Source organism: Acinonyx jubatus, chromosome A1, assembly GCF_027475565.1.
Source record: "Acinonyx jubatus isolate Ajub_Pintada_27869175 chromosome A1, VMU_Ajub_asm_v1.0, whole genome shotgun sequence".
NCBI classification, from domain to species: Eukaryota; Metazoa; Chordata; class Mammalia; order Carnivora; family Felidae; genus Acinonyx; species Acinonyx jubatus.
Window position 1 is genome coordinate 125619015 of NC_069380.1, and position 27910 is coordinate 125646924.

Below are 27910 nucleotides of genomic sequence, written 5' to 3' on the forward strand. Positions count from 1 at the left end.
CATAATTATCCATAATTGCAGTTTTTCCAACAGGGACCCACGGTAGTCACTCTGATTTATTCCACATTATGTGACCCTCTCACACAGTGATAATGATCTTCAATTCCAGCAGCCCCGGCTGTCGCCTCTCTTCAACCTACATGGAACACTTTTCTTCTCATGCCTCATGACGTCGAATATAGGAACTCTAGGTTGTTATTCAGGCTTCTTTCATCCTCATTTTCTGTATTTTTTATGACTGCTTTTTGCATAGGCACATTTGCTGAGTTGGCACCTCACAGGTGGTTTGGTTTGTGGCATATTTTAATAGCTATGAAACCATGGGTTCAGCTATTGGGTTGCAATGAATTACATAATGCATGTGCAATTCAGTGCACTAACAAGAGGATTTTCCTAAGACCCCAAATGACCCGGGAAACTGACACATGGAAGGGACCACATCTCATCGAATGTCCCCTGACACAGATACACTTATCCTGAAGCGCACGCTCTTACTCTGAGGGATGGTGGTCTGTGGAGGGCAGACCTGGTAGCCATCCAACTATACTAAGGCACATTTCTTTCTGCTGCTATTTGGTTCATTTTACTTTGGTTTGGTTTGTTTTCTGTTCTTAGCAATCAGGCCGTTTTATGAGTACTTTGGCAAGCAGGAGTCAGAGTTGTTTTCTCTAGGAAAGTTTTAACCTTTCAGCACAGTAGCAATGTGATAGACATTATAAATTCAATGAAATGTGATCTCTGGTCCAGGTTGGTGGTAACCCTTTTTATTTCTCTTGCGTAATTTACTTAGAAATAAGTGTGATGCTCTAGAGATATTGAGATAAATTGAATGCGGGGCCTGTACGCACAACTGCCTCCGGTCTGAGCTCATTTTCTAGGAATGCTGGTCACTAGTAGAGGAGGATAGAGTCCATGTAAGCTGTATTTATTTCATTATTCTCATAGTCCATTCATTCATTCCACACATTTAGTATCTTCTGTGAGCCAGGCACCGTGCTAGGTGACACGGTTAACACGTTGAGCAAATCCCGGCCCTAAGATGACACACCGTAAGGTTCTGTTGAAATATAGGGTTTGGCATTCTTTTTCCAAATCTCCATGTATTATAAGGAGGAACATAAGCAAACAATATTATTAATTTATTCACACATTCATTAACCATTCATTTAAAAAAAATACTGAAGATCTACTATGTGATAGATACCGTACCAAATGCCAGGAAAGTAAGGATAAAGAGAGCATCTATAAACCATAAGAAAAGGATGAATCTGACTACAGAAATAATTTAAAAGCCTAATTGTTAAAACACCCTAAACAAAGTTAGAGTTAAAAAAATGAAAAAAATTGCCATAAAAGGGATCATTTTCTTAATACACCCAGAGCATTAACACATCAAACAAACTGATTCCCCAAGGATAACTGATTTAAGGAATCTTTTACAGGAGGAAACTGTGGCCAATAAACATATGAAAAGGTGATCTATTTTATTTATAATTAAACTAAGTGGCAAAATGTTTGTGAATCCCAGGGTCAGTGGATATGGGAATACACACACATTTGTTTTTAAAGTTTATTATTTTGAGAGAGGAAGAGAGTGAACAAGCAGGGGGAGGGTCAGAGAGAAGGAGAGAGAGAGAGAGAGAGAGAGAGAGATAAGGAGGGAGGGAGAAAGAGAGAGAGAGAGAGAGAAAGAGAGAGAGAGAGAGAGAGAGAAAGAGAGAGACAGAGAGAGAGAGAGAGAGAGAGAGAGAATCCCAAACAGGCTCCACACTGCCAAGGTGGAGCCCAATGTGGGACTGGAACCCATGAACCATGAGACCATAACCTGAGCTGAAACCAAGAGTTGGATGCATAATGGACAGAGCCACCTGGGTGCCCTGGGAATAAACACATTTTTATGCTGATGGTGGGACTGTTATTTGATGTAGTCTTTGGAAGACAGCTTGGCAATACCTACAAAAATGTTGCAATTTCACTGCTAAGAATTTGTCTAACAAATACACTTACAAAAGGATACAGAAATGTTCAGGTATAAGGAAACTCAAAATGTTATTTGTCATAGTAAAAGAAAACTGGAAATGACCTTTAAAGTCTATCAACTGAGTTAAATGTATTATTAACTTAAATGGATTATTACATATAAGGGGATACTATGCACCGGGTAACAAGAATGAGGTATAACTCATTGTATTTATATAAACACATACAAAAGAGCGTCAAGACGTGTGGTTCAATTTAAAAGAGTCTGGTGCAGAGTGGTATTTATAATACTATCTGGAAGGATGTGCACGAAACTGTGAACACTTTGCTGAACACAGCCATGAACAAACAATTGGAGTTGACACAAGTGACAGCTATTTGCTAATCTGCTCTCTCATGTGATAGCGTTTACTCTATGCAGGGTTCTCTCTGAGTATGTGCTGTTCTAAGATCTTCAGATATTTGCATACAGCTAAAATCAAGAAGAAATGAAGATCAATACATGTTTTCAAATGAATTAGGACTCAGGGTGGGGAGAGAGAGAGAGAGAGAGAGAGAGAGAGAGAGAGAGAGAGAGACATAGCATCAAGGAGTAGGCAGGGGCATCAACTTACCCCAATTTGCCTAGGACTTTCCTAGTTTGAGCACAGAGTGCCCAATGTGCTAGGAAACTCTTCAGTCCCAGGCAAACAGCTGGGAATGGACTGGAACAGCTGGTCACCCTGGCCTGTCTTGGCGTTACTACAGAGACTTGTGCATTAACCCTATGCACAGGAGAAACTGACGTGAGGAACTCGCTTTCTTGCTTGCATTTTTCTTCCCTATACCTCTTCCTAGATGCCAAAAGGTCTCTGCAGTTTTCTCCATCTGGAAGTTCCATCACCGCCCCTTGGTGCAAAGATTTCGACACTTGCTCTAGAGATGTGACTTTCGGGATTAAGATTTCTAAAACTGGGGTTTTCTGGAGGTTGTATAGAGTTTACAGGAGAAGAGAAGCTATTGTAAAAGCATTGAGAGGTATGGAATTTGGGTATGAGGGAAAAATGTTACTTGTGGAGCTAGGAATAATAAATCCAAAGAGGTTTTCAAAGGTAAGGAAAAACCTGATGGTATGACGGGAAGGAATAGAGCAATATTCATTAGAAAAACTGAAATGGTGTCTATGAAAGTAAGTTAGATAAAGATGGGGGGCATTTTAGGGAAAAACTTTCAGAACAAAACACACCAACTCTTAGAAACTACTGGATGTAATCAGCAATTTATATGCTTCTAACACTTTCCATATGACGTAGGATGCTGTGGAAGGAATAGCTGACTACTGTAGAACACTGAAATTATCCCTCGTGGCAGGTGTTGGGCTGTGTGTACACAACCACCCTAACAAGGTTAAAGGAGAAATCCCTGGAGAACCTCATTGTTTTCAGTGTCCATGGCAAGAAGGAAGCCAAATATGGCCACACATGTTATACTACAATCTTGTCCAGAAAGTGGGTGATGTTTCAGATTTGAGAAAGGCATCAGAAGCATAGCTATTCAGTGCATGTGTTTCTCATAATGATGTTGGTATTCCTCTCACATGTGTCCCCACAGTAACCATTTACTGAAAGAAAGCTAATGCCATTTGAGCGTGGTTGCATTTTCTAAGACTCCCTATAGAAAGGAATCCTCATGATTACTTAGAAGTCACTAAGTCTGTTGCCCTCAACATTTTTGCCCATCTAAGGGTGAGTGTGCTCCTTTTTTGCATTGACATATCGGTAGCTATGCCACTTTTGCAAAAGCATGTTTATTCTGTACTCTGGACCATTCATTTGATCATTTAATATTTACCAGGGAATAAGTGGGAGCCTGGGGTTTCACAGATGAGTAAGACACAGACTCCATGCTCAGGAGGTAACGGTACATTAGAAAATATAAGACCAACTAACATGACAATGTAAGATGGAAGACATGAGAGAAAGATTTTACAGCAATATAGAAGAGGTAAAGAAGATTACGTTCAGGAGGAATTGAGGAACTGTCTTCAGGGGCAAAGCAGATACCCTCCCGTTTCTGTAAGAGATGAGGGTGGAGAAGACCTTGAAGGGCCACAGAAAAATGTATGCAAAAGCTACAGAGGTATGAGACAGCATGGCTTAATCGGGAAACTGCCAACCACGGGTTAAATCTGGGGAGAGCACAGAATCGAATGGTACGCATGTGGGAGGAAGGAACCAGGCAATGAGGGGAGGGTGGAAGTCAAGGCAGGCAGACTTATTGAGCGCTTATTTTGCCCCAGGCTTTTACACCTGGTATCTCACATGATGGCTTCCACAACCTCCTGACATTGTTCATTACTCCATTATGCCGATGAGGAAACAGAAGATGAGAAAGGTTACACCTGAGCTGACCCACAATTCGAGGCCAAGTGTATCTGATACCAAAGCCCCTGGTCAATTTACCACGAGCCAGTGTTTCTAGGTGAAGGGTAAAGAGTTTAAACTTCACCAGGAAGGTTCTAAGTACTTTCTAATGGGAGTCAGTAGAGAAAGATATAATTATAACTGCATTTTAGAAAAAAAATAACCTGAATCCATGTGCAGGAAGAGCAAGTGGAGGCAGTGATGACAGACAGGAGGACAGAGAAATATTTTTCTCGTTTTTTGGCAACGAAGACCAGAATCTAGTGGCACACACAGACAAGTCCAGGTTTCCTTAGGCCTTGACTTTGTCATACTTGCATTATGCTTAGAAATATGCAAGTGTCAAATACCAATTACGAATCTGAAGATGATGGATTCCAGGAACTCTGCCCCATCTTAGAGGGGAGCAGGGCTGGAGAAGGGGCATAAGGGCAAAGTAATGATGAATCTCTAGGACTGAGAAACATAATGAAAATCTCTGCAGATGCAGTTCCATGAATGACTAGAAGACACCCATTCTTAAGGGCGATAGAGATGCTGGGAGCCAGTGAAGCAGTTGTAACTTGCACTTGTGTAATTATTGCAGAGGGTTACACTTTGGTTAAGTGATCCTGTTGCTTTAGAAGTCTGAGATGATGCCTGGCCTAAGAGTTTTCTTTAGCTGCATGTCTCACTGTAGCTATAAATTTCAGTCAAGTTATGTCCTGCAAATTGGGCCTAGTTAAAGAACTCAGGAATGGGGAGGTGGGGAGTGGACTGGGATACAGACTCAGGGCTGGTGGAGTTAATTGAATTCTTGGATTTAAAATCTGAGAACCATTTTAATCCTCTGTGGTTTGAAAAAGTAGGTCCTTAAAATACATTCATTTGGCACAAATGAAAGCAGTAAAACAAAAATCAGGGAGTGTTGAAATTCTTAGACTAAGGGCTACTTTATCATAAGCTCTAGTAAACAAGTCTAGAGACTGTTTCTGGTTGAATCAGAAAAAACATTTTCAGTGAAAAATTTCCATCTGATCTTTCTCAGATACAGTAACAAGACATCTATATTTTACAGTAGGTACAAATGTTTGCCCCAGACGGTCAAGATTTTGAGACGGTAAGCAAACATTTTTAGCATAAACACACGGTTGTAGAAACTAACTTCAAGAGTAATAATATTCCTTAACATGATTTTGTCATAAAAGGTTAAAACCTTTACTAGATTTACATCTTAGGGTCAAGGAGATAGTCATTCTTTTAAAGTTGCAACAGTTTGGTTAGATTCAAATCACTAGAGTGTTCCTTTGAAGGCAAACCTTGTTCCTTTGAAGGTAAAATTTATATCTATACATACATGTTCCATTCGTAAAACTGGAAAGAATCCTTCACAATAAACTATAAATGGTGTATACATACTTTAAATGGATATTATACTTATATGGCAGAGGGAAAATTCTAAAGGTTTGAGGATCCATAGGAGGAAGGAAAATGCAATGTAACATGTAGATAAATGGCAACCCATTTGGTAATTTTTAATGATCATTAATAATCACCATGATTAGTAAATCATTTAAAGAACACATTTCCTACAATTGCTGTTACTTGAAGATTTACAATTAGGTAATAATCTCTTTGCACTTAAAAAATAAAGATATCCCAATGAATATATGATACCACAGTTGAATAATATTTCAGGTCCTTTTCTGTAGCGCATATGCTTGCCTCAGTATGTTGTGATAGCTGTGGAAAACAGTTCACAACTAAAACCATCTTTAAAAAGTAGTTTAGGCTACACCCATATTTCACTGATAAGGCCCAGAAAGATAAAGCAACTTTTTCAAAGTCATGTACATACTTGTAGTCTGTTATTAGCAAAGTCAAGACAATGACAATTTCAGGATCTTGATTTTTGGTGCTTTCATGGTTCTGAGGAAGTTCCTGACAGTCCTGTCCTGGGAAGTAAATAAGATAAGGAGGCAACCAGGTGGGTGGGGCTCCTTACACCACACCTGACTTCATCTAAAGCAGGTCTGCTGTGTGTGTTATGCAGAGTTAAGCTTCTTTCTGAATAAGGTTTACTTAAAGAAAGACCTCTTCTACTAAGTGAAATTTTTTAAATGAGTACATGCTGAACCACACTAATCTGCTAGACATGTGGATGAGAAAATGCTCTAGACATCAGTGGGCACTCTGCATGTTCTAGAAGGTCAGAGCTATGTCATCTTGGAATTTTCTCCAGAATCTAAATTGGTGTCTTACTGCATAAAGGCTATTAGGTCTGGAGGTTCTTTTAGTTACACCTCCAGGGGTTTCCTTCTGACCTCAGTTCCTTAATCACCTCCTTGTTTTTTTTCACTGATCCATGGGATGCAATTAGCTTGCATCTCTTAAGGCCAACCTTGACTTTTTTTGACATACGCACTTTAGAGTTGGGGATACATTCTCCCAGTTGGGACCCACACTTGTGTCTCTGCATAAACCTTGAAACACATGAAAATGAATGAATAAATGAATGAATACGAGTTTGATTGTAACTGCAGGAAAGAGATAAGAGCCAACAAAATAATAATGATGAAATTGATAAGGCTGTAGAGTCCCTGATATTTAACAAAGGAAAATGAGTTCAATCTAGCTTTCCACTGGTCCTCTTAGAAATTTTTCCAACTTCTTTGGGGTGCCTGGGTGGCTCAGTCGGTTAAGCGACCGGTTTCGGCTCAGGTCATGATCTCACAGTCCGTGAGTTTGAGCCCCGCGTCGGGCTGTGTGCTGATAGCTCAGAGCCTGGAGCCTGCTTCAGATTCTGTGTCTCCCTCTCTCTCTGACCCTCCCTCGTTCATGCTCTGTCTCTCTCTGTCTCAAAAATAAACATTAAAAAAATTTAAAAAAAAAAGAAATTTTTCCAACTTCTTTCTCTCCTTTTTTGTTTCCTATTTTATTCTTGAGAGGCCTCACATCCTTGCCTACCTATAATGTCTTCAGAACTCTTCCCTGAAGGTGTTTTCTTGGTGAATCCTAAAGAAACTTTTTCCCACTAAAATGGAAGTTCAACATGGTGATAAACAGTGATGTCTAAGTAAAATATTATTTGGGGTTAAGTGGGAATATAAAGTAGGATTTGGAAGTGTGTTCTTAAATTTACATTCATAAAATAACATAGTAGCAGAGGTTCTAGGGAGGCACTAAGTTCCTTTCCCTTTCTTTTTTTACCTATCACCCCTTCCTTTATTTTCCTTTATCTTTTCATCCCTCCCTTCTTTCCTTTTTAGAAGCCTCAAATGTTCACTTTTATTTATATACAAACCCTAATTTGACTGGATTTACAGTTACCATTCCATTTTGAAGAACACTAAAATCAAATGTCACCATCAATAAATCAACTAAAGGATCAAGAAGGTTTATAACATGAGCACAGAAATTGATTTAGCATAAATTAAGACGTTATTGACTCAGCCAGAACCCAGTCTGGAATCCAGCTCTCCCATTTACTGTGCATGTCCTTGAGTGAGTTAATCAAAGTAAATCACACATCTTCCTATGAAAAATGGAGATAACACCATCTCCAAGTGTAATTGTAAAGATTAGATGATACTATGCACATAAAAATCTTGGATGTGCCTGGAACATAGTGAATGCTGAATAAATATTATAATTGGTATAGCATTACTGGACATTATAGTATCTTACACTAGGCATATCATTGTGAATTGATAAAGCAAAAGACATTCCAATATTCCACCTAATTAAGCAAATGAGTACTTAAGCAATAATTAATTCATGTACTTCCAGTGTTGTTTACAATTATCTTATTCAAATGATATTTTGTCAAAACTATTTGATCCCTCAGTCAATTTAGATTTTAGGACCAATAAATAATTGACAGCCTTTACACTTAGGAAAGCTCAAGATAGTCTCAAAAATTCCATAGGTTTGGGGCACCCGGGTGGCTCAGTCAGTTTAGCGTCTACCTTTTGGTTTTGGCTCAGATCATGATCTCACGGTTCGTGAGTTTGAGCCCAGCATCAGGCTCTCTGCTGTCAGTGCAGAGCTGGCTTTAGATCCTGTCCCCCTCCCTGCCCATCCCTCCCTCTCTCTCCCACTCTCTCTCTCAAATAAATAAACATTAAAAAAAAATTCCTCAGGGTTGATGTTGGTTTACTACTTGTCACCATGTGTACCTTTTTCCTGAAGCTGGCTAGCAACGCAGAACAGGGCAAAGGTACTTCAACTCCTTCATGATCACATGTTTTCACTTTAATCCAATTATGGATATTACCACATGTTTTAAAAATCACAGATCCAAATAAAGGAACCATCAGGAATTTCTCTATGGTTTATAAAAGGGAAACATCTTTTATGACTTTATTAGTCTAATTTTCTATTATTGGTAAAGAGAAAAAAAGTATTTCCTTTGTTCTTTGTCTTGTTAAGAAAACCAAGCGCGCTGTGAGTCACGAGATGTGAGTTCTGGCCATTGACCAGCTGTGACCACTGAGTACTGAGACAAGTCTTCTCTCTAAAATGGACCCTGTGCTGATGATCAGTGAGATCCTTTCCAGCACTAACAGCCTATTATTTCACACCATGTTACTTTTCCAGATGAACTAGAAGGCTGTAAATGGTATATTCAGAGAAGACAAAAGGGGACAGAGTGAAAAAAGGGTGTAGGAGTGTCCTCAAAAAGCAAAGAAAAAACACTCAATGAATGCTATTCATTAGACTGTTAATGAGAAAAAAAAAGATAAGCAGTGTTTTGAATATTGATCTTCACAATATTTCAGCTGTTAAAATTATAGTTAATTGACTGTATACAACAGGGCTTTGTATGTCTTAGACAAGCATTTGTTGAGCACTTTACATTTAGGTACCAGGGAGTTTGATAAAATTTGCATTTAATGAAGTCTATCCTGCAATAGCTTGCAAATAAAGTGGGCAAGTAAGAAAAATGCAGATTAAAAAAAGTTTATTCATTTTGAGAGAGCCAGAGAGAGAGTGTGCACACGTGGGAGAGGTTATGGAGTGTGCAGAGAGAGAGTGTGCACACGTGGGTCAGCTCAGGTCATGATCTCACCATTGGTGAGTTGGAGCACTGCATCAGGCTCTGTACTGACAACTCAGAGCCTAGAGCCTAGAGCCTGCTTCCGATTCTGTGCGTCCCTTTCCCTCTGCCCCTTCCCCACTCGCAGCTGTCTCTCTCTCTCAAAAATAAACAAACATTAAAAAAAATTATAAAAAGTTGGATGCCAAACCAGCCGAGCCACCTGAAAAATGAAGATTTAATATAAATTTCCTAAAAAGTGACACACAAGTCACATCCAAACAAAATATCATCCTAGTTGAGTAACCTAGGGTTATGACTTAAATGGTTTACATGTTTAACACATGTCTTTGGATCTCTCTTTTAGAGATCCTTTCTCTTCAACAATTTAAAAATGATTACCCAGAAGCAACTGTGTTGTTATTTTATACATGCTATTACTCTTTTAAAAAAATGTTAAAGTAATGTGTTTTTTTAGAGAATATATACCCATTTAAAGATATTACAGTAGAAAATATATACCCATTAAAGATATGATGGTAGAAAACATAGAGGAGGTTTTTCTCTAATTTTAAAGAAAAGAAAAGGTAAATTTAACGGAATGACCATTTTCAAGTGCAAAGGTGTATTTGTTGAATGCTTTTTGTGTGTTGCACGCTCTCCATAGAGTCTCATTTAATCTTTGTAATAACTATGGTATTATCACCATTCTGTGTGACAGATGATAGAAATGAGACTCATGGAGGTCAAGTGATTTTTCTGAATTCACCAGGTAATTAATTAGGAAAGTATGATAGACTCTAAAACTCATGTTCTTCCTATTTTCTCAAGCTTCTTCTCATTCTTAGCACTTCTCTGGAATTGTGTGTACAGGCAGGAGGCAGAGGGCACCTGCTTTTCACTTCTGAAAGACAGAAATGGATGAAAAAAATAATCCTGTGAGATTTGCTGACCAGCTTGGGTTATAAAAAAATGTACATCTATCTTCCCTGTGGGTTTTTTGAAAAAGCAGATTCGCAATGAATGAACTTTAAATGCAATTTTCTATTTTCCTACAAAGAACGTGCAGGTCCTTCCTAGAGATTTAAGACCGCTACTGAACAACAACAACAACAACGACAACAACAACAACAAAACACTCTGTCAGAGAGGGGTAAAAGCTTGCTTCGTTGCCATACAAGATATCCTATATCTAATATTGTCAAATCCTAATTGAAAACTGCTGATTTCATTTACATAGTCCCATGTTCAGGTAAAATATGCATTGTTTGTAATGGATATAAATATATTTACAAATGGATAAGAAACTTTTAAGATATGTCTCTGAAGACAAGTTTAATAGGTTTTGGAAAAATATAATCTTGTTCTTATTTTTAAATTAAAAATATTATTTATTTTTGACAGAGACAGAGACAGAGCATGAGCAGGGTAGGGGCAGGGAGAGAGGGACACACAGAATCCAAAGCAGTCTCCAGGCTCTGAGCTGTCAACACAGAGCTTGATGTGGGGCTCGAATTCACAAACTGTGAAATTGTGACCTGAGCCAAAGTCGGACACTTAACCGACTGAGCCATCCAGGCATCCCAATCTTATTTTAAAAAAATACTGAAAAAAAACACAGGAAGATTTTTTTCCCTATTGATATCTTCCAAATATTAACCTAATAATATTAAACATTTCTTATATTATATTTTTAAAAGGTTGCTAGAAAATACATATCTTACTTTTACATGCATAAAACGTGTTTACATAGCACAAAAGAAACACCATTTCAAATTTTGGAACCCTTTGAATTTTGTATTTTGAAGCATGAGGATATATTATTTATTAAAATGTTTTCAATTATGAAAAAATTTCCTAGGTTTGAGGTGTAATCCCTAAAAGTAGTGTAGGATAGAAATGTAATATTTTCAAAGCCACTGAAGACGGTCATTTCCTTGAAGTGAGTAAATGAGATAGTTATTTATTTCATCAAGAAATGGAAACGGTCTGACTCACTTTCTTCCAAATCAAATAATGCGGTCCAGTGAAAATTGTTGAAAGAGTTTTGATTCTTTTATTCCCAAATTGGATTTGGAGAGTTTCTTCTTATTCAGACTCTGTCGCGAGCAAAGCAGCAAGACTGAGACTTAGATAATGTAATTGGATAAGGCTTTACAGAAAAACTGCAGAAAATAATCATGTATGACTTTATTTCTTCAGTAAAAAACATACCTTGATAAAATATATAGAAATGCTGAAAAGAGTATATTTAAGTTAGAATTCTACTCCCCTTGAACAACTCTTTCCCACCTCTGACCATAACGTCAACAGGTAAGGACATGTCAATTCCACACCAATTTGAAAAATTGACTATTTTGCACTTGTGTTTCAAATATTCCTTACAATTCAACAAAAAAGAAATTCTTATGCTGCAGTTGAGAGGAGCGATAGGTACATTTAAAAAGTAGAGAAAGAAAGACCTCTTAAGAGCTTTCAGTTGAACTGGAGGAGGTTTTTTCTTAAACCCAAATATTGTCTACACCATAAAATCATTTTTAAGAAGGATTATTTTGAATAAAATTGATAAAATTCAGTGCTTGTCAAAGCTGCCTACATTTTTCAATGAGTTGGGCAGTGTGAGTCATCTACAGTCTCATCTTGAATTCAACCCCTGGAAACCAAAAGTTGTGAAACTCTTTAAATCTCTACTCCTTTAACACTTCTCTAAATAAATGGCATTTAGAACTTTGTAAGGTCTTGTTTTTGTCTCCAAAATCCTAAATCGGATTTTAAAATCTTTCTACAGTAACTCAAAAGAGTTTTAATTTAGGAACTATATGTCCTCATATAGATTCTCTTGCCAAAATTTCTGTTTCTCTCCGATGGTGTCCATCAAGTGAGATACGGTAATTACTTCCCCCCATAAAATTCTATCATTTGAATAGTGTCTTCTTCACCTTCTCCTTCTATTGTCTCCACAATCTTTCAGTAGGAGAACTGTTACAATGTCACCCATACTAAATTGTATTAGGCCCAGTGTATGATTTATTGGTATGAGGGGATTTTCAAATGTCTTCCTAACTCAACAGCCACTGTCATCATTTATATCTGAGTTATTTCCTGTTTTTCTTAGTTCAGGGATGACTTGCTACTGAAGCCAGTGATCTTTACTTTGTAAGTTAGTCATGTCATTATTGGAAGTATCCTCAATTAGAAAAACAAAAACAAAAACAAAAACTCATTTTCCTAAACTGTTGACTGACTTGGTTGGGATTTTGGCGGTGGTTATTTTAGATTTCTGTCTCTATAATGTATAGGCTATGTGACCTTATTTCAGTTGAGAGTAGAGGAGGAATATTATATTTTAAAAGTGGGAAAGAAACAGTAAGACCTTTCAGTTGAACTGAAGAAGGCTTTTCTTTTTTCTTCTTATTGTAACTCTTCAAATAGTGTCTAAACCCTCACGTAATTCCTCTTCTTTAAGTTTCTGTGTTCTCAGATGACAATGACAGACCTGCACCTCACACAGTATGCGGAGGGGGAAATAATAATGCAAGTAGGAAGCTTAGCCCAGCACATGGCATAATAAGCACTCAGGGTAAGTTATGTGTTATTACTTTGGGTATTAATTGTATTTTACATACAACCTATTCTCCCTGGAATACATCCATCACCAATGAAGACTTTTTAGAAGGAACTCCATGGATGATATTGTTATTCATTGGACCTATAAATAAGGATTCACTGGAAATAAAACTATTTACTAAAGGGTGCCTTTGTAGCTCAGTTGGGTAACTCAGTTGGTCCAACTCCTGGTTTCGGCTCAGGTCATGATCTCACGGCTTTGTGGTTTTGAGCCCCCATTCGGGCTCCATGCTATCTCTGTCTCTCTCAAAACGAATAAATAAATAAACTTAAAAAAACACTTACTAAAACCAAATACAGATTATATATATCATATATATACGTGTGTGTGTGTGTGCCATATATATGATATACATATGGTATAAAATCTATATATAATTTTTAAAAAAAAAATTTTAACATTTATTTATTTTTGAGACAGAGAGAGACAGACCATGAACGGGGGAGGGTCAGAGAGAGGGAGACACAGAATCTGAAACAGGCTCCAGGCTCTGAGCTGTCAGCACAGAGCCCGACACTGGGCTCGAACTCATGGACCGCAAGATCATGACCTGAGCCGAAGTCAGCCGCTTAACTGACTGAGCCACCCAGGGGCCCCTATATATAATTTTTTAAGAATTGGTTTTGTTCTAAATAATGAAAAAAATATTTTCATTATTTTCAGGTACATGTGATTCAAATACACCAATGATGTTTATTGTTCCAAGGAAAAGCTAACTAATATTAGGCTGTGGAATCCTGTAATGCTTTTGCTTAATGTGAGCCTGGGCATATGGATTATGTGTAAGAAAGAGATGCTAGACCTATTTTGGTAGTAATGGTACTCATCATTGCCTAAACCTGGCAATCATTAGCTCACAGATTTTGGTGCTTTGAGCAAAGGTGTTAATTATTTCCCTCCTCCCTTTCTTCAAGAGTTCCCCTTACTTAAAGACTACCATTTTCTCTTAAACTAACACACATCCTCAGGCTTAACTAGACAGAAAACCAAACATGGAAGAAGTTGATGGGCAAACAACAATGAATCTGAGTGCATATTCCCCATTTGATTCCAAAACTAATGCCAAAGTCAGTTTGGTCAATAGTACATATTTCCTCTTAATCACTGAGGTGTCAATAGAAACAACAAGAATTAGGGGTCAACACCTTTCCATAGTGTTAAGTTCATTCACTAAGGTACCAGGTTCTTTCAGGTGCTATCTTATTTGGATTTTAATTTGTCCTAACATTCCTCCAAAAACGATTACAGCACACCACATCACTGTATCCATTTAACTCCCAAACCACGGGGAAACTGGCTGCAGCTTCAAACAACACTATTAAAAATACCACAGGGGAACCTTGGAGTAGGAATTCCAGGCACAAGTACACCAGAGGGACAAAGAGAGGCTGTAAAGACCTTGAGTGATACTGGGATAGAGATTTAGCAGAATTTCAGAGTCTGAAACAACAGTCCTTAAGATTCTTATGTCGGGTTCCTAGGGCTGGTTCCGTGTGGTTGTGCAGGTTTGTTAAAAGTCAGGATAAACTTCGTCTCTCCTTGCCTCCTTGCATTTGTCTTGTCAATAGATTTGTGACCCAGTGTAACTACAACTCACAAAGGCTTGGCAAAGTTGTCCAAAAGGAGGCTCCCTGTTACAGGGCCTTGCAAAGAACAGCAGACTCATTAGTGCATATTTTCTCTTTGAACCTGGATATCTTTATTGTGCCATCTAAGCAATTAATTGGAAGTCTTCTGGTGAAATCCTGACTCTAAGGGTTTAAAATGCAAGTGCAGAAATTAGCACAGCCAGGGCTACATGAGAGGCCCCAGGCATCCAAATGTGAATGAGTGTTTTGGAAATCTAGCAGACTTAATGGATTAGTCTAGAGTCCTGCCACTTGGGAGGTCCAAATTCAGGGCCTTAGAGCTGGGAAGAAGATGTTACAGTTGTGTTGGTAAAGGAAGAGTCGGAAGAAGAAAGAGCAAAAGAAGGAAGAGGAGCCAGTGCGGCCTTTCAAAAAAAGACACCTTTTCTGGGGGGGAGAACAGCAGAGCAGCTCATGCTTTCAAGTTCTTAAACAGAATCATTGTAAACTGAGCATAACAACAGAAAAAAAGGGGTTTGGCATAAACTTGTTCATTCTTCTTGATTGGCTTACATGCTTCTGGATTCTTCTTAGAAGATCCAGTCTGCTAGACATGATTATTTATTTTAGCAGGAGATTCCAGGAGCACAGGAAAGCTGGGCTTCTTCTGGTCTGCCACTCTCGTGGAGTTTTTCCTCTGTATCACATATTTGTTTGGAATTTTACATTCTGCCCTGTGAATATTTTATTAATAGACACCTCCCTTCTCCTGGCTCCCAGGCTATAGGGACTCAGGACAGGGATAATGCTTCTTTTGGTCATCATTGTATCCTAAGAGCCCTGCTTAGGTCTGGCACATGGAGACCATCACAAAATTACTTGTTAAAAGAATATTATCTAAAATGTGAAATAGACCAGGTCTGGAGATCTAACCCAAAGGCAAGCAATTCATGGGTGCACAAGTAACAATGGCCTCTAATAAATGTGCCTAGAATAAAAAATTATCTACTTCTAGTTATAAATATGCAGGTTCTAGTTAACTGAAATTGTCAATGAGAAACTACAAACAAGGTAACTTGTGGCAGGAGAAATAAACAAAACAAAACAAACGCATGTATAGATGGTCTGAAGTAAAGTCAGAACTAGAAAAGCTATAGCAAAGCTGGGACACTGAAGAAGTAGGTTAAGAAAAAGAAAACACCAGACATGCAAACAAACAAACAGGAGAGTCTCAAGAAAGATACTCTATGTCCTACCTCAGAAGATTAACTTGCAGTTTTCTAGAACTGTGATGAGTCCTCCAAACTTTCATGCCCTAATCCTTGTAAGAATGATGTGTATTTTGATCTAGTTATTTCTGATAACTGAGCCAAACTGACGGAAATGCTCCCATATGCTAATGTGGGACCTTCGTGAATTACTGTGTGAAGATGCCCGCTTGTTGCCAGTAGCCTGGGACCTGGAGTGCTTTCTTGGAACTCTCAAGAGTGGTTCCAGGAAAAGTCACCCAATAACCTTAATTCAAGGAAATGAAACTCTTCTGTTTTGTACTGGCTGTTTGAAAATATGGTCACTTGAGTGAAATAGAATTTCTTCCAAGTACTACATCATGGTATACCCCTCAACATTTACTGCAGTTATACATAGGAATTTGACTTGTCTTGAATCTCACAGTCCTAGAGTTGGTTTCTGTTTGCTGCCTGGAGCTCACTTCCTGGTAGTGATCTTAGCAAGATGCATCATCTTTTTCAACTCACTGGAGACCATCTGGGGTTCAACAAAAACCTAACTTGTAAGATATCTGGCAGCAATGAAATTCCCGTTTATAACTGCTTTATAATCATGAACAGCACTCCTTCTGTATAGGAGCAGAGTGGCACAGGCTTTTGTTGAATCTATACTTGTGCTTAAAACCACACCCCCCCTCCTAACTCATGTTCAGATGCTGGGAAAACAACTGTAAAGAATGACAGAGGGGCAGGGTCTCAGCGGCCTGGCAGACACTGCGGTGAGGAATGAGGAGGTATCATGAGGGAAGAAGGGGGTGTATTCTGGAAGCTTGGAATTAACACGGTAAATAGGGTAAGGAAAGGGACATTAGATAAGATATGGGAGATCATAGAGAAATAAGCGAAGGAGGCAGAGCAGAGAGTAGGAAAAAAGGAGACAGGATAAAATGAAAGGAAAAATGGGAGAGAATGCAGTGGAGAATACGAGAAAAGAGGAGCTATGGAAGAAACAAAAGTGAATGACAGTGAAATGAAAGGGAAGCAATAGAGAGTTGTTTTCTGGGTATAGAATCTGAAATACAACTACCAGGGTTTGAATCCCAGCTGTCAACTTTTCAGAATAATAATGGGAAATAATGACTATCAGCCTCAGTTTCTTCTTCTGCAAAATGCTGTAATAATCCTACCTAACGAAGTTGTGAGAATTGTGTGATCATGTGTGTCATCTTAGCACAGAGTGTGGCACAGAGTTGGTGTTACTGTTAGTGAGGTTAGAAGAGAGGGGAACAGAAGAACAAAGGAAGAACAAGATGGAGGAAGTAGGAAGGAGAGATATTTAGATAGTAGAAGAATGAGAAAGAAAGAAAGAAGTTAATTTCTCCTAATGATTTTAACCTTTCTTTACCCATATTATAATTCAAGTTTCTATGCCCACTATATTATTTCTACATGTTTTAATGACAATTGGGAAAAAACAAGTACATATTGAACATCCTTTTTAAAATGTATTTTTATATTGAACTAACCTACAGTAGGTTGTACTTCTTTAAGAGTTGAAATTATTCCCTGGAAATGAGTAAGATCAAGGCTACATGATGCTAAACCAGTCATCCAAAAAACTCATTTATTTTCCCTTCCTTCTTACTGAATTGACCAGCCATTTGATGGAACTAAATGAATTGACTGGTTATTCTGAAATGTGTTAACCCAGCTATAGCCTGTAGGAAGAATAGAGCACCTAGTGTTCTTGGTGATGTACCTTTCCAAGTTTCTCTCCCCAACACTAACCACTTCCTTTTACTTGAAGTCATTTTGCTTTTCTCGTTAGTCTCACAATCCAGGGCTAGTGTTGGGTACTGAGGCATCCCTAAGCCCAAGACCATAAAACAATGTAATGGAATTGGACCAAGTATAAAAGGAAGGAACTATGGAGTTAGTTGTCCTTACCCTCTCAAGAAAAAAAGAACAGTGGAACGGTAAGTAAAGTATGAAAAAGATATTAAAGAGATCTATTCTTTTTCTTCCAAGAAATAACTTTATTTTTTTAGGTTCATTTATTTATTTTGAGAGCGCGCACACACAAACATGAGTGGGGGCAGGGCAGAGAGAGGGAGACTCCCAAGTAAGTAAGCTCTGCACTGTCAGGCTCCACGCTGCCAACGTAGGGCTCCAACTCACGGACCATGATATCATAACCTGTGTCAAAATCAGGAGTTAGACGCTTAACTGACTGAGCCACCCAGGCACCCCAAAGAGATCTATTCTTATATTAGGGAGGAGATAGGAAGCCACAGCCCAAATCAGAAGGAGAAAACTCTTCATACTCCTTGCATAAGCGCTCCAAAGTGCCCTTGGCATGGAGCTGTGCACTTGTCACATCACAGACATGCCTCCTTAGAATTTCCACAAAGCTGGAGAAATAGTGTGCTCACAGACTTGCAGTGAGGTGATAGGCCAACCTTCAATGACCATGAGTTAGGCTACTCTTAAATGCAATTCAGAATAAAGCGAAAGGAGTTTTATCTTTTTCACATACACATACCCTTCCGTAGGACCATGCGAGTTATTTAAAATAGTGGCCAATCAACCTAGGCCAGTTATGACACTGCTTCTCACATTTTTCTCATTCAGAGGTAAGACAATAGAGAGGTCTCCCACTGGTCCCTTCTTTCACGTTATTCCCTTCTGTCAAAGGGGTTAAGAAGCACAGTTTTATTCCATATTCTTTCCTGTGCAGGAGAAACAAAGTTTTCAGTGTTGCCTTCTACTGCCTTATGTTTTGCTTCTACACTCTATTTAATAGCAATTTTAACATGTTCTGAGAGATCTGTGTAAGGACCTCTTGACTCCAGGTCTTTTGGACACAGAAGTTGATCACGATGGTGTTCTAGCATCGTATACTGCACAGTGAAGACACAACAAAATAATTAACATCTTATTGGGGAGGCAACAGGAATAGAGAGGCAAAAACTACAATTTTTAGAACAATTTCATTAGAGTTATGCCAGAGGTAGCTATGGGGGCTATGGGAGAAGAAGGGCCTGGCCCAACTTGGGGAACAGGGCAGGTCTTGGATTCAGGTGTCATCGTACCCAAACAATTAGGTGAACTGAGCCAAGAAATTAAGAGAAGAAAGTGAGGGGTACCTGGGTGGCTCAGTCAGTTAAGCATCATGGTTCATAAATTCAAGCCCTGCATCCTCAGCACAGAGCCTGCTTGGGATTCTCTCTCACTCTCTTTCTACCCCTCTGCATGCATGCAAGCTCACATTCTCTCTCTCTCTCCCTTCCTCCCCCACCCTCACTCCTCTGTCTCTCCCTCTCTCTCTGTCTCTCTCCATCTCAAAATAAATAAAAATTAAAAAGAGAGCAAAGTGAGTTCTAGATGGCAAGAAGAGAGAAGCAAATGCAGATAGCTATGAAACATGGCCACATGGACGGAAGAAGTTGGCTACTGGAAGAGGCAGGTGGGTCTTGGGTACCACTGCCAAGGAGATCAGATTTTATCTTCAGGCTTATCACAGAAGGGTTTTAAGCAGGGAAGAGACATTCTGAGACTAATTTTTCAACTATATCAATTTGGTTGCACTGCAGAGCAGATAGCAAAGTTAAGGGGAATACACAAAAGGCAGACTAAGAAAGTGATTCTCAAATGTTTTGATATATAGTAAGAAATACATTTTCATGGAAAAAGGCTATGAATGTTTGTGTGTATGTCAACAATTTCAGAAAACAACACTTATCCTTGATATTATAGATGTGACTTTACATTGTATTACTTTCTATTCAATTCCATCATATATATATATATACATATATATATATATTTATATATATATATTACAAAATGCTAAATGCAACTGACAGTTTCAAAATACTACTTCTGTATTCTGGGGTGAGCTGATGAGTACCTGATCTGGAGAAATATCAGTGGCATGGAGAAGAGAGAACAGGTTTGACAAATATTTATGAAGTAAACTAAAAATATAGTTATTTATTTGATGGAGGAGTGTATGATTTCCAAGTTTCAGTCTAGGATAAAAGTGCTGCTTAATTGACAGGAAGAACAGATCTGCAAAGAAACAGAAGTCCAGTTTTGAACATGTTGTATTTAATTTTTTAAAAATGTTTATTTATTTTTGAGAGAAAGAGAGAGAGAGAGAGAAATAGAGTGGGGGGGGGGGTCAAATAGGGACAGAGGCACAGAATCTGAAGCACCCTCCAAGCTCAGAGCTGTCAGCACAGAGCCCAACGTGGGGCTCGAGTCATGACCTGAGCCAAAACCGAACGCTTAATGGACTGAGCCACCCAGGCGCCGCTTGAACATGTCGTATTTAAATGGTGGAGTACCATCGGGCACTGTGCTTTTGTAAGAGTCTGAAATCAAGGAGGAGTTCTGAGGACAGGCAGTTTGGGGAATACCAAGTTTGAAGGTAAAACTACATAAGTATATGTAGGCATCTAGAGAGCGCACAAAATGAGAAAAGCAATGAGCCAGAAACAGAATGTTTAAGGAGGGGAACGGGGGAGGTAGACATAAGAAGAAGAGTAGTCAGAGCAGCAAAAAGAAAGTAGAATCGTTTGGGAGAGAATGGTTCCTAATAAATATGTGTTGAATAAATATTTACAGGATAAATCAATGAGGAAAGGGTTTCTGACAAAGGTCTCTAAGATCAGGGCAGAGAAGGCAAAAAAGATCTCCCTGGACACCGTAGTGAGGGTGGTGGGAGGAGGTGTGTATGAGGACGTCCTCCTACACTGATGTGAGGAGTGCGTGGGAGGTGAGGAGGTGGAGTGGCTTGACCGGGAAGGAAAGGGCAAAGAAGCAAGCCAAGGGATCAGCAAGGGTTCTGTTACCGGGCTTCACTATTGTTTTTATGATTGAGACAGACATGAATAGGGAAAGAGGCAGGAGAAGAGGAGAGATTGAAGAAGAGAGAAAAAGAAAGGAAAATAGAAGGAGAAAGGTCCGGGAGATACTGCGAGGAGAGGTCCAAGGGCACAGATGCAGGGGTTGACTTCGAGCAGGAAAGGGATGGGTTGCATTACCTGCTGGGACCGGAAGGGAGAACAGGATGGGTATGGATGTCAATGAGAGGATACAGAAACTAGGGAGGTTCATGTCTTCACAATGAGTTTCTTGATTAGGCTGCAAGTGAAGGCATTTGCTGAAAGGTGATGAGCAGCTGTGGCGCCGGGAGGCTTCACAAGGGGAGGAAGTTTGGAACAAGCACCAAGAGAAGTGAGAGGGCACAGAGCAAGGATGAAGTGTCAAGTGGCACTGAGGGTCCCGTTGAGGTGAATGCCTTGACTTTATTTGAATCCATCTTGAGTGATGTGGGATTTTTCCCGCCGGAGTTCAGATAAGGATGTGGAGCAGGCAGATAAGAAACTGACAGTGTTGGGTTTTTTCCTGAGAGGTGTAAGGAGAACAGGATGGCAAAGAATTTGAAATAGAGCCTGGGAAGGCAAAAAGGAGAGGAAAGGAGATGGAAATTCCCAAATGAGGGGATTGCCGGACAAAATACTCTATTTCCCAGTCTCCCTTGCAGCTAGACGTGGCATATGACTGAATAAGCCAAAGGAGATATAAATAGAAGCATGCTGTGGGGTTTCTGGGAGTTCTCTTCCAAAGAGAGGGGATGTGCTATTCTTCTTCTCCTCCCCCGTCTTACTGCTGGCAATTTAGATGTGATCGCTCTCTACATGCCATCCTGGACCATGGAGGCAAAGCCCATACTTCAGGGATAGTGGCGGAATTATCCAAAAGAATCCTAGATCCCTCACAATGCTAGAGCAGTCACACCAGCCCTGGGCCACCCACTCTGGCTCTCTTTTATAGGAAAGAGAAATAAACTTCCATCTTGATTAAAGCATAATTTTTCAGGTCTCTTTCATTCCAGATGAACCAAAATAGTGTGCATATATAGTGCCTGGAACACTTAGAAGGCTGCCTTGGAAGAGAATGTTAACCCTCCACTGTGTAATGCCACGTAAGGAGCACATTTTACAGTAAGCAAAGAAGCTTTGGTCTTTTTAGGAGATTACAGGCTGCTCTTGATTTGAATGGAGAGGAAACAAAAGCTGACACTTGCATTTCTTCATTAAATTTTTTAAAAATAAAAAAAAAAAGCCACATGGATGTTATTGCTTTTTTTCCTGTGATGGCAAGCAGTCGTCTCTGTACTTTTTGCAAAGAAATGTATTAAAAGTAAGGACAATATTAACACCCAGCATGACACATTTCCACGGTCTTACATTTTTTTTTCCTTCCCTGAAGGGTCAGAATTCCCATCAGGCGGCATAAAATGAGTGGTCTAAGCCCAAGCCTAGTAAATCACTGGTATTGCGTTGTTTTTAAAGTGACCAAACAGCTGTAGTTTTCAAGGTCAGCTGAATCATCTGCCAGGGTCACACGTGTTTCACATGTCAAGAAACGTATATGGGTTCCACTCCATGCAGGATTGTATGGAAAAAGACACTTGCAAACAAGTGATCTGAGGACATGTTTCCAAACAGCTGCTATGGTTATGTGGATAAGAATTACTACGTAAACTGTGTTGAGGACTCTGTTTCCAATCACTCAAAAAGAATATTCATTGCAATTCATGATGTCCACGCTGAGAGGGCCAGTTTGCGATCATGAAGACACACAGTAAGTATTCCATTAGGATACAAAGTAACGGTATATGATTGCTATTATAATCATAGTGACCTTTTTCCTGTGCAAGTGGGAAGAATGTGTACTGGGTATAAAAACAACACCAACCAAACACATAATTAAGATGGAACCTAGTTAAATAGCTAAGGATGGAGGACTTCAAGTAACAAGACTTGGCTAATACTTCTCCCTCCAATTCACGCTGCAGGCAACATTGACTAGAAGCTAAAGACGTGACTCTTGGATGCTAATAACTTCCTTAACAAGCTGGAGTAATTGGTATTATGGAGCCAGACTGATGGCACAGGGAGGGGATGACCTCAGGATTTAAGGAGTTTAGGAACAGAAAAACATGTTTTTTAAATTCACATTTTAACTCGGAGCATAGTTAGAGATGTCTGGCTTCAACAGAGAAAAGGAAAAAGCTACTGATTTTTGCAAACAGCTCCTCCAGTGGATTGCCCTATCTCAAAATGGATAATTGGCTTTGAAGAGTAGCTCTTAGATTGAATTTTTATTCAGTTCTCATAATGTTCTTGGTATGTGCTCTTCAAAGCCCACAATCGGCCTCTCATCTTGTTGATATTTACTAGTCCTAAGGATCTCTCATGTGTGAGACATGTTGAATGAAGACTGCCTTCTGACCAGTTAACCTCTCTCTGCATGTTTCAAGGTTGGCTTCTGTATTCTATAAGCAAAATAGCAGGCACCTCCAAGTCAGCAGAGTGGCGCAGACAGGCATAGACAAATACTCACTCTAGCTAAGTATGGGCTCCAGTCAAGCTGGAAAAGGTCTCTCAGCTCTGAGTCACTTAGACAATCAAGTCCCTGAACATGTTTCTGTCCCTAATATTTTGTTGCTCTAGGCAACCATCAAGTCCACACGAAGACTTCTGCCAACTGGAGAGGATGACGAGCCAGGGGAACCAGAATTTTCTTTTAACTCTTTGTTGAAAATTCAAAATAGCAAACGGTGGGTATCAAAGACATTCTCTAAAGGATCTATATTGGGAAAAGTGGAATTCATATATTGGTTTAGTATATCTTTTCACCACTACTTAAGGAAGTATAATGATAGAAAATAAAGGCAATCAGAAGCATGCATTTTTAAAAAATTTAAAAAATGCACAAAAGAGCTGGTTGGATTTTTAGATATTTTTAGTAATCTGATATCCTCATTTTATAGATGAGAAACCAGCTTAAATTACGGACCCAAGGTTAAACAGGGAGTTAGTGACAGCTGGATTTATAGCTTTGGTCCCTAAACACTGGGGTTACTGCTCTTTCTACAAGTTTCACAAGTCCAGTGCCACATGCAGAATGAAGGAATGTTAGTAAATCATAAGTAATCACCTCTTTTGTAATAGCAAATGGTCCTGGATGAAAAGGGCTACTTTCCTGGGTAACTGGAAGCAGTCCTAAATGTCTGCAGCTATGTAGTGATCATCCAGGAGGGACACGTAACTATTCTAAACTATCTGAAAAGCATTCAAGGTCTATCATTGCTCATCTGAATTTGATCTTTGCTTCCTCTGAATTCTTAAGACACTTACTCTCTGTGACACAATCCTGGGAGTATCTAAGATTCTTGATACGTTTTTCATATGTACAATTATATCCTGCTAAGTCCTTGTAGGTAGGATTAGGTCACATTCATTTCCATTTCCCTGAAACCCAGAGTACAGAATTAAACATGTTTTTGTTCACTGGTTGATGATAAGTCACTATTAATTTTATTAGCTCTAGTAGTTTAGTAACAATCTACTTATCCAGAAATGGTCCAGGAACGTATACTATTCAATACCAGGAAATAGGTGTAAAGAACCCCAGAACAGTCAATAAATGCATTTAAAGACTTACTTGTTAAAAAGTGGAATCAGGTCTATAAGTACAGAAAACAAATTGATAATTCTTAAGTGATACTTCTTCCAGAACACCTTCCATATCTTGCTTTAGATCTCCAGCAGAGAAGTACTAACATTTTCTCTGCCTTTCTTTTTAGAGGTGCCATTTGATGCTTGGGCTCAAAGAGACAGAGATGGTGGTGTGGGAGTGGCTCTCCTAGTTTTACTTTTTCTTTGTAGGGAAACACCTAAGGAGATCTGTCACACTTATGAATCTAACCCCTTTGAAGGTCTTATTTGAAAGCAGATTGTGCTATACTGTGCACAAAGGCATTTTAAATTTGCAGGTGTGACTGCCCAAATTAACAACAATACTTTGAACTTTTACAGAACCTTTCATCAAATGATATCAAAACAACTCAGCTTATAAAGCCTTAGGAAGCTGGTGGACAAAATATCCTATTGATATATAACTGGGGATTTACTGCATTAGCTATGTTAGTGATTTGTTTCAAGTTCCCAGACAATGGTATGTTTAGGCAAAGGATACTATTTTCTGTGGGCTACATCTCCAAATTGTGATATTTAATCTTGAAAAATTAAAAAAAAACAATCGTTTTCTTTTCAAATTTTTTGCTGAATTTTAGTTACCAGTTCACATGGACTTGCTTGTCATCCTTGGGCAAGTGCCGTGCTATTCTTTTCTCTATTGTTCCAATTTTAGTATATGTGCTGCTGAAATGAGCATAGAACCTAATAATTATTTTTCCTTCTTAATTTGGCCAAGCATAGCTTCTTTTTGGTGATCCAGAGAAAAGCTCATAGAACACACTAAAATGGACTTCACCTGTGGTGAAGGAGAACCATACTTACCAGTGGGTTTTAAATGAACAAAAAAGTGTCCTACAGATCTGTTTGAGTCTTCTGGTTATTATTATTTAAATGTGTAGCTGTGTAGCATGTTTCTCCAAAAATGCAAATCTAATCTTTTTCTGTTTTTCTCCTTCTGGCTTCCTTCACTCTTTTTCCTCACATACATTGCCCTCAACTGGGAACAGGGGTGCAATCCTATTTTCCCAGATTTTAAATCTGTTGTAAAGTAAATATGAGCAATATGTGTCTGAAATGTTTATCAGACTATGGTTTTTATTTGGCTTTGTCCTAGCATATTAGTTTTTTTTTTTAATTTTTTGCCCCATTTCAATGGTTTCTTTGATGTCTTGTTTTGACCAGCTGCTGAGCTTTTTGTGGCTGTCCATTTACATCACTTTAAAAAATGGTACATAAATGAAATTTGAACAAAATGAACAGTACTTTCACATTGTTTCAAAATCAAACATGTTCCTAAGGAATCTGATTTATGGCAGATGGAGAACAAAACCTTCCAGAGGGAGGACTGTTAAATGAGTCTTAATTGCTTGCATATGAAAATATAGTGACTAAGATTGTGTGCACAATTAGGAATTTAAACATGTAGAAAAGAGCTGGCCGTGGAAACATTTTAGCAGGCATAGCTAGTTTGTATGAACACAGACAATAGAAGACAAGTTAGTAAAGGAAAATAATTTTAAAAGAAATTTAGTTGTTTACTTCATCATTCCTTATGTCAAGCTTCCAGTTGTAAAGATGATTCATTTACCTCTGAAACTCAATGTACACTAAAAAAAAAAAGAGGTTTATTTAAGAATTAGAATTTCTTTCTCAGTCCCTACTATGTGCCAGATACTAGGCTTGGTGCTTATTCATCTCATTTGATCCTTAAAATAACTTTCTGAGGTAGGTTAATTATTAACTTACATTCTACAGATGACAAATTGAGGCTCAGAGAATAAGTCGCTTCAAAGTGAAATGGCTATCAAGTGATATATCCAGGGTTCTCTGTATTTATTGAATGAAACCAAAGCCCAGCTTCTTACAGTGCCTAGCTGTTCCCCTGGAAAAACACATACCTTTCAAAAAAAGTAACACTAAGGGTGCCTGTACTTTCAGTTTTGCGTCAAAACGCTTTCCTTGTGTTGGGTGACATGGCATGGTATGGCTGGGTGGACGGGCCAAAGTTGGTCAGGTCTGGGAGCAGGGGTTGGGACAAAGATGGCAGATTTAGACACAGAGGCCAGAGCTGGGTGGCCTCAGAAGCTCCGTCAGGGTGTTGGGTTGGGAGGGCAGTGGTCAGGTGGAAGGATCTAGTCAAGAGATTCAGCGCTTCAGTGGCTCTGTAGGCAGCCACTGTGGGGGCAGTGAGGTTCCACCTGATGGTTCTGCCACAGTACGCGGTACTCAGTCTAGCTCCCCACAGCTAGGGTTTGGGCCCTCTTCCTTATGATGACCCGGATGTTCCAAATGCATAGTACAGTGTTCTATCGTGAGCTTCCGTTTGTCTTCAGAAATCTAAGTCCACGTCATGCCTCTAATGGACCAAAGTGTCTTTTCCATGGGACCTCAAGTCGTCCTTCAGATTCTTTCTCCTTAGGAAATCTTCACCTTCCTGGAATGGGGGTATAGGCTGTTTCTAAGGACTTTGATGAGGGTCACTATGTGGATATCCAAAACTAAAGATCAAACAATGAACCTTCAAATAAACGTAGAACCCCAACTCATTCATATACTGGGGTCTACTTACATGTTTTTTCTCAGAAAGTTGAAACGCTTAAAAACAATCTGTCTCTATTATTCTGTATTCCTTAAAGTAAACCCAGACCACAGTTCATTTAAATTACTATTAAGCCAAGATCATAGAAATGTAAATTATTGCTCACTTTGATTCCTTATAAGCAAACCGGGAGCCACAGATCATGAAACTCTGTATAGAACTAAGCATAAACTTGTGTGTTTTAAATGGTCAGGCAATCAAGTCACTTTTGTACCTTCAGAGGAACTGGATTCCCAGGGATACATTAATGAACAAATGTCATCCACATTCCTAAGAACCTTAATATTATAAAGAGCAGCAAGCTGAGAGATATATATTAGCAAAATAAAGTATGTTGTGGCCAATCTTCTTTTCTCACCATAATCAGTAATAATTTGGGGTCCACCAACATGTATTTCTCTTTTCTACCAGTACCCTAATTTGTTTCAGGAAATCATCTGGTGTCTCCATTGGATAATTTTAATAATAGCATGGTCCAAAGTGATCAAGTGCTTCCTATGTGCCAAGGATAGTGCTTAGTTTTCCATAACTATCATCTCAATTTTCTTGAACTCCTTATGAGAAAATTACTACTATTATGCCTACTTCAAAAGCCAGGGACTTGAGTATATGGAAGGTTAAATGAAGTGTTTGAAGAAAAGCATCTGTAAGTGGCAGAGCTGGGATATGAACCCACATAATCTGGCCTTATAACTTAGGCTCTTGGTACTACCTTATGTTACATAGTGTGGGAGAACAGCCGGATGTCCTGTTCTCCTTTAGCCAAGACCCAAGACCCAAACTAGACCAGTTAGACCCCTTCATTGGAATTTAACTCTTAGACATATTAACAAAGAAACTCAAAACAGTTATAGGAGGCTCTCTAGATTGCTCCTGCCATGAGAATTTCCCTTCATTTATGCCTTTCTAGCACTCTGAACATGAATGGAGTC

General features: G+C 39.0%; 1 protein-coding gene and 1 non-coding gene across 14 annotated transcripts in view; both read right to left on the reverse strand.

Annotated features, from left to right (window-relative positions):
• The window catches only part of PDE4D (phosphodiesterase 4D), a 713672-nt gene that overhangs the window by 142742 nt on the left and 543020 nt on the right, over nt 1-27910 (reverse strand). The window contains exon 6 of one of the 13 annotated variants that reach the window (XR_008297094.1): nt 11398-11498. The exons of 10 other annotated variants lie outside the window; for them this stretch is intronic. Coding sequence is in view for 2 of the 3 variants with exons in the window: in XM_053217441.1 (XP_053073416.1) it covers nt 6003-6316 (314 nt within the window). In the remaining variant the exon portion in view is untranslated. 2 more of the 13 variants (XM_053217441.1, XM_053218753.1) reach the window with 2 other exon arrangements.
• Nucleotides 24968-25076, reverse strand: LOC113594839 (U6 spliceosomal RNA). Its single transcript, XR_003415292.1, has one exon. It is a non-coding gene; the product is annotated as a U6 spliceosomal RNA (small nuclear RNA).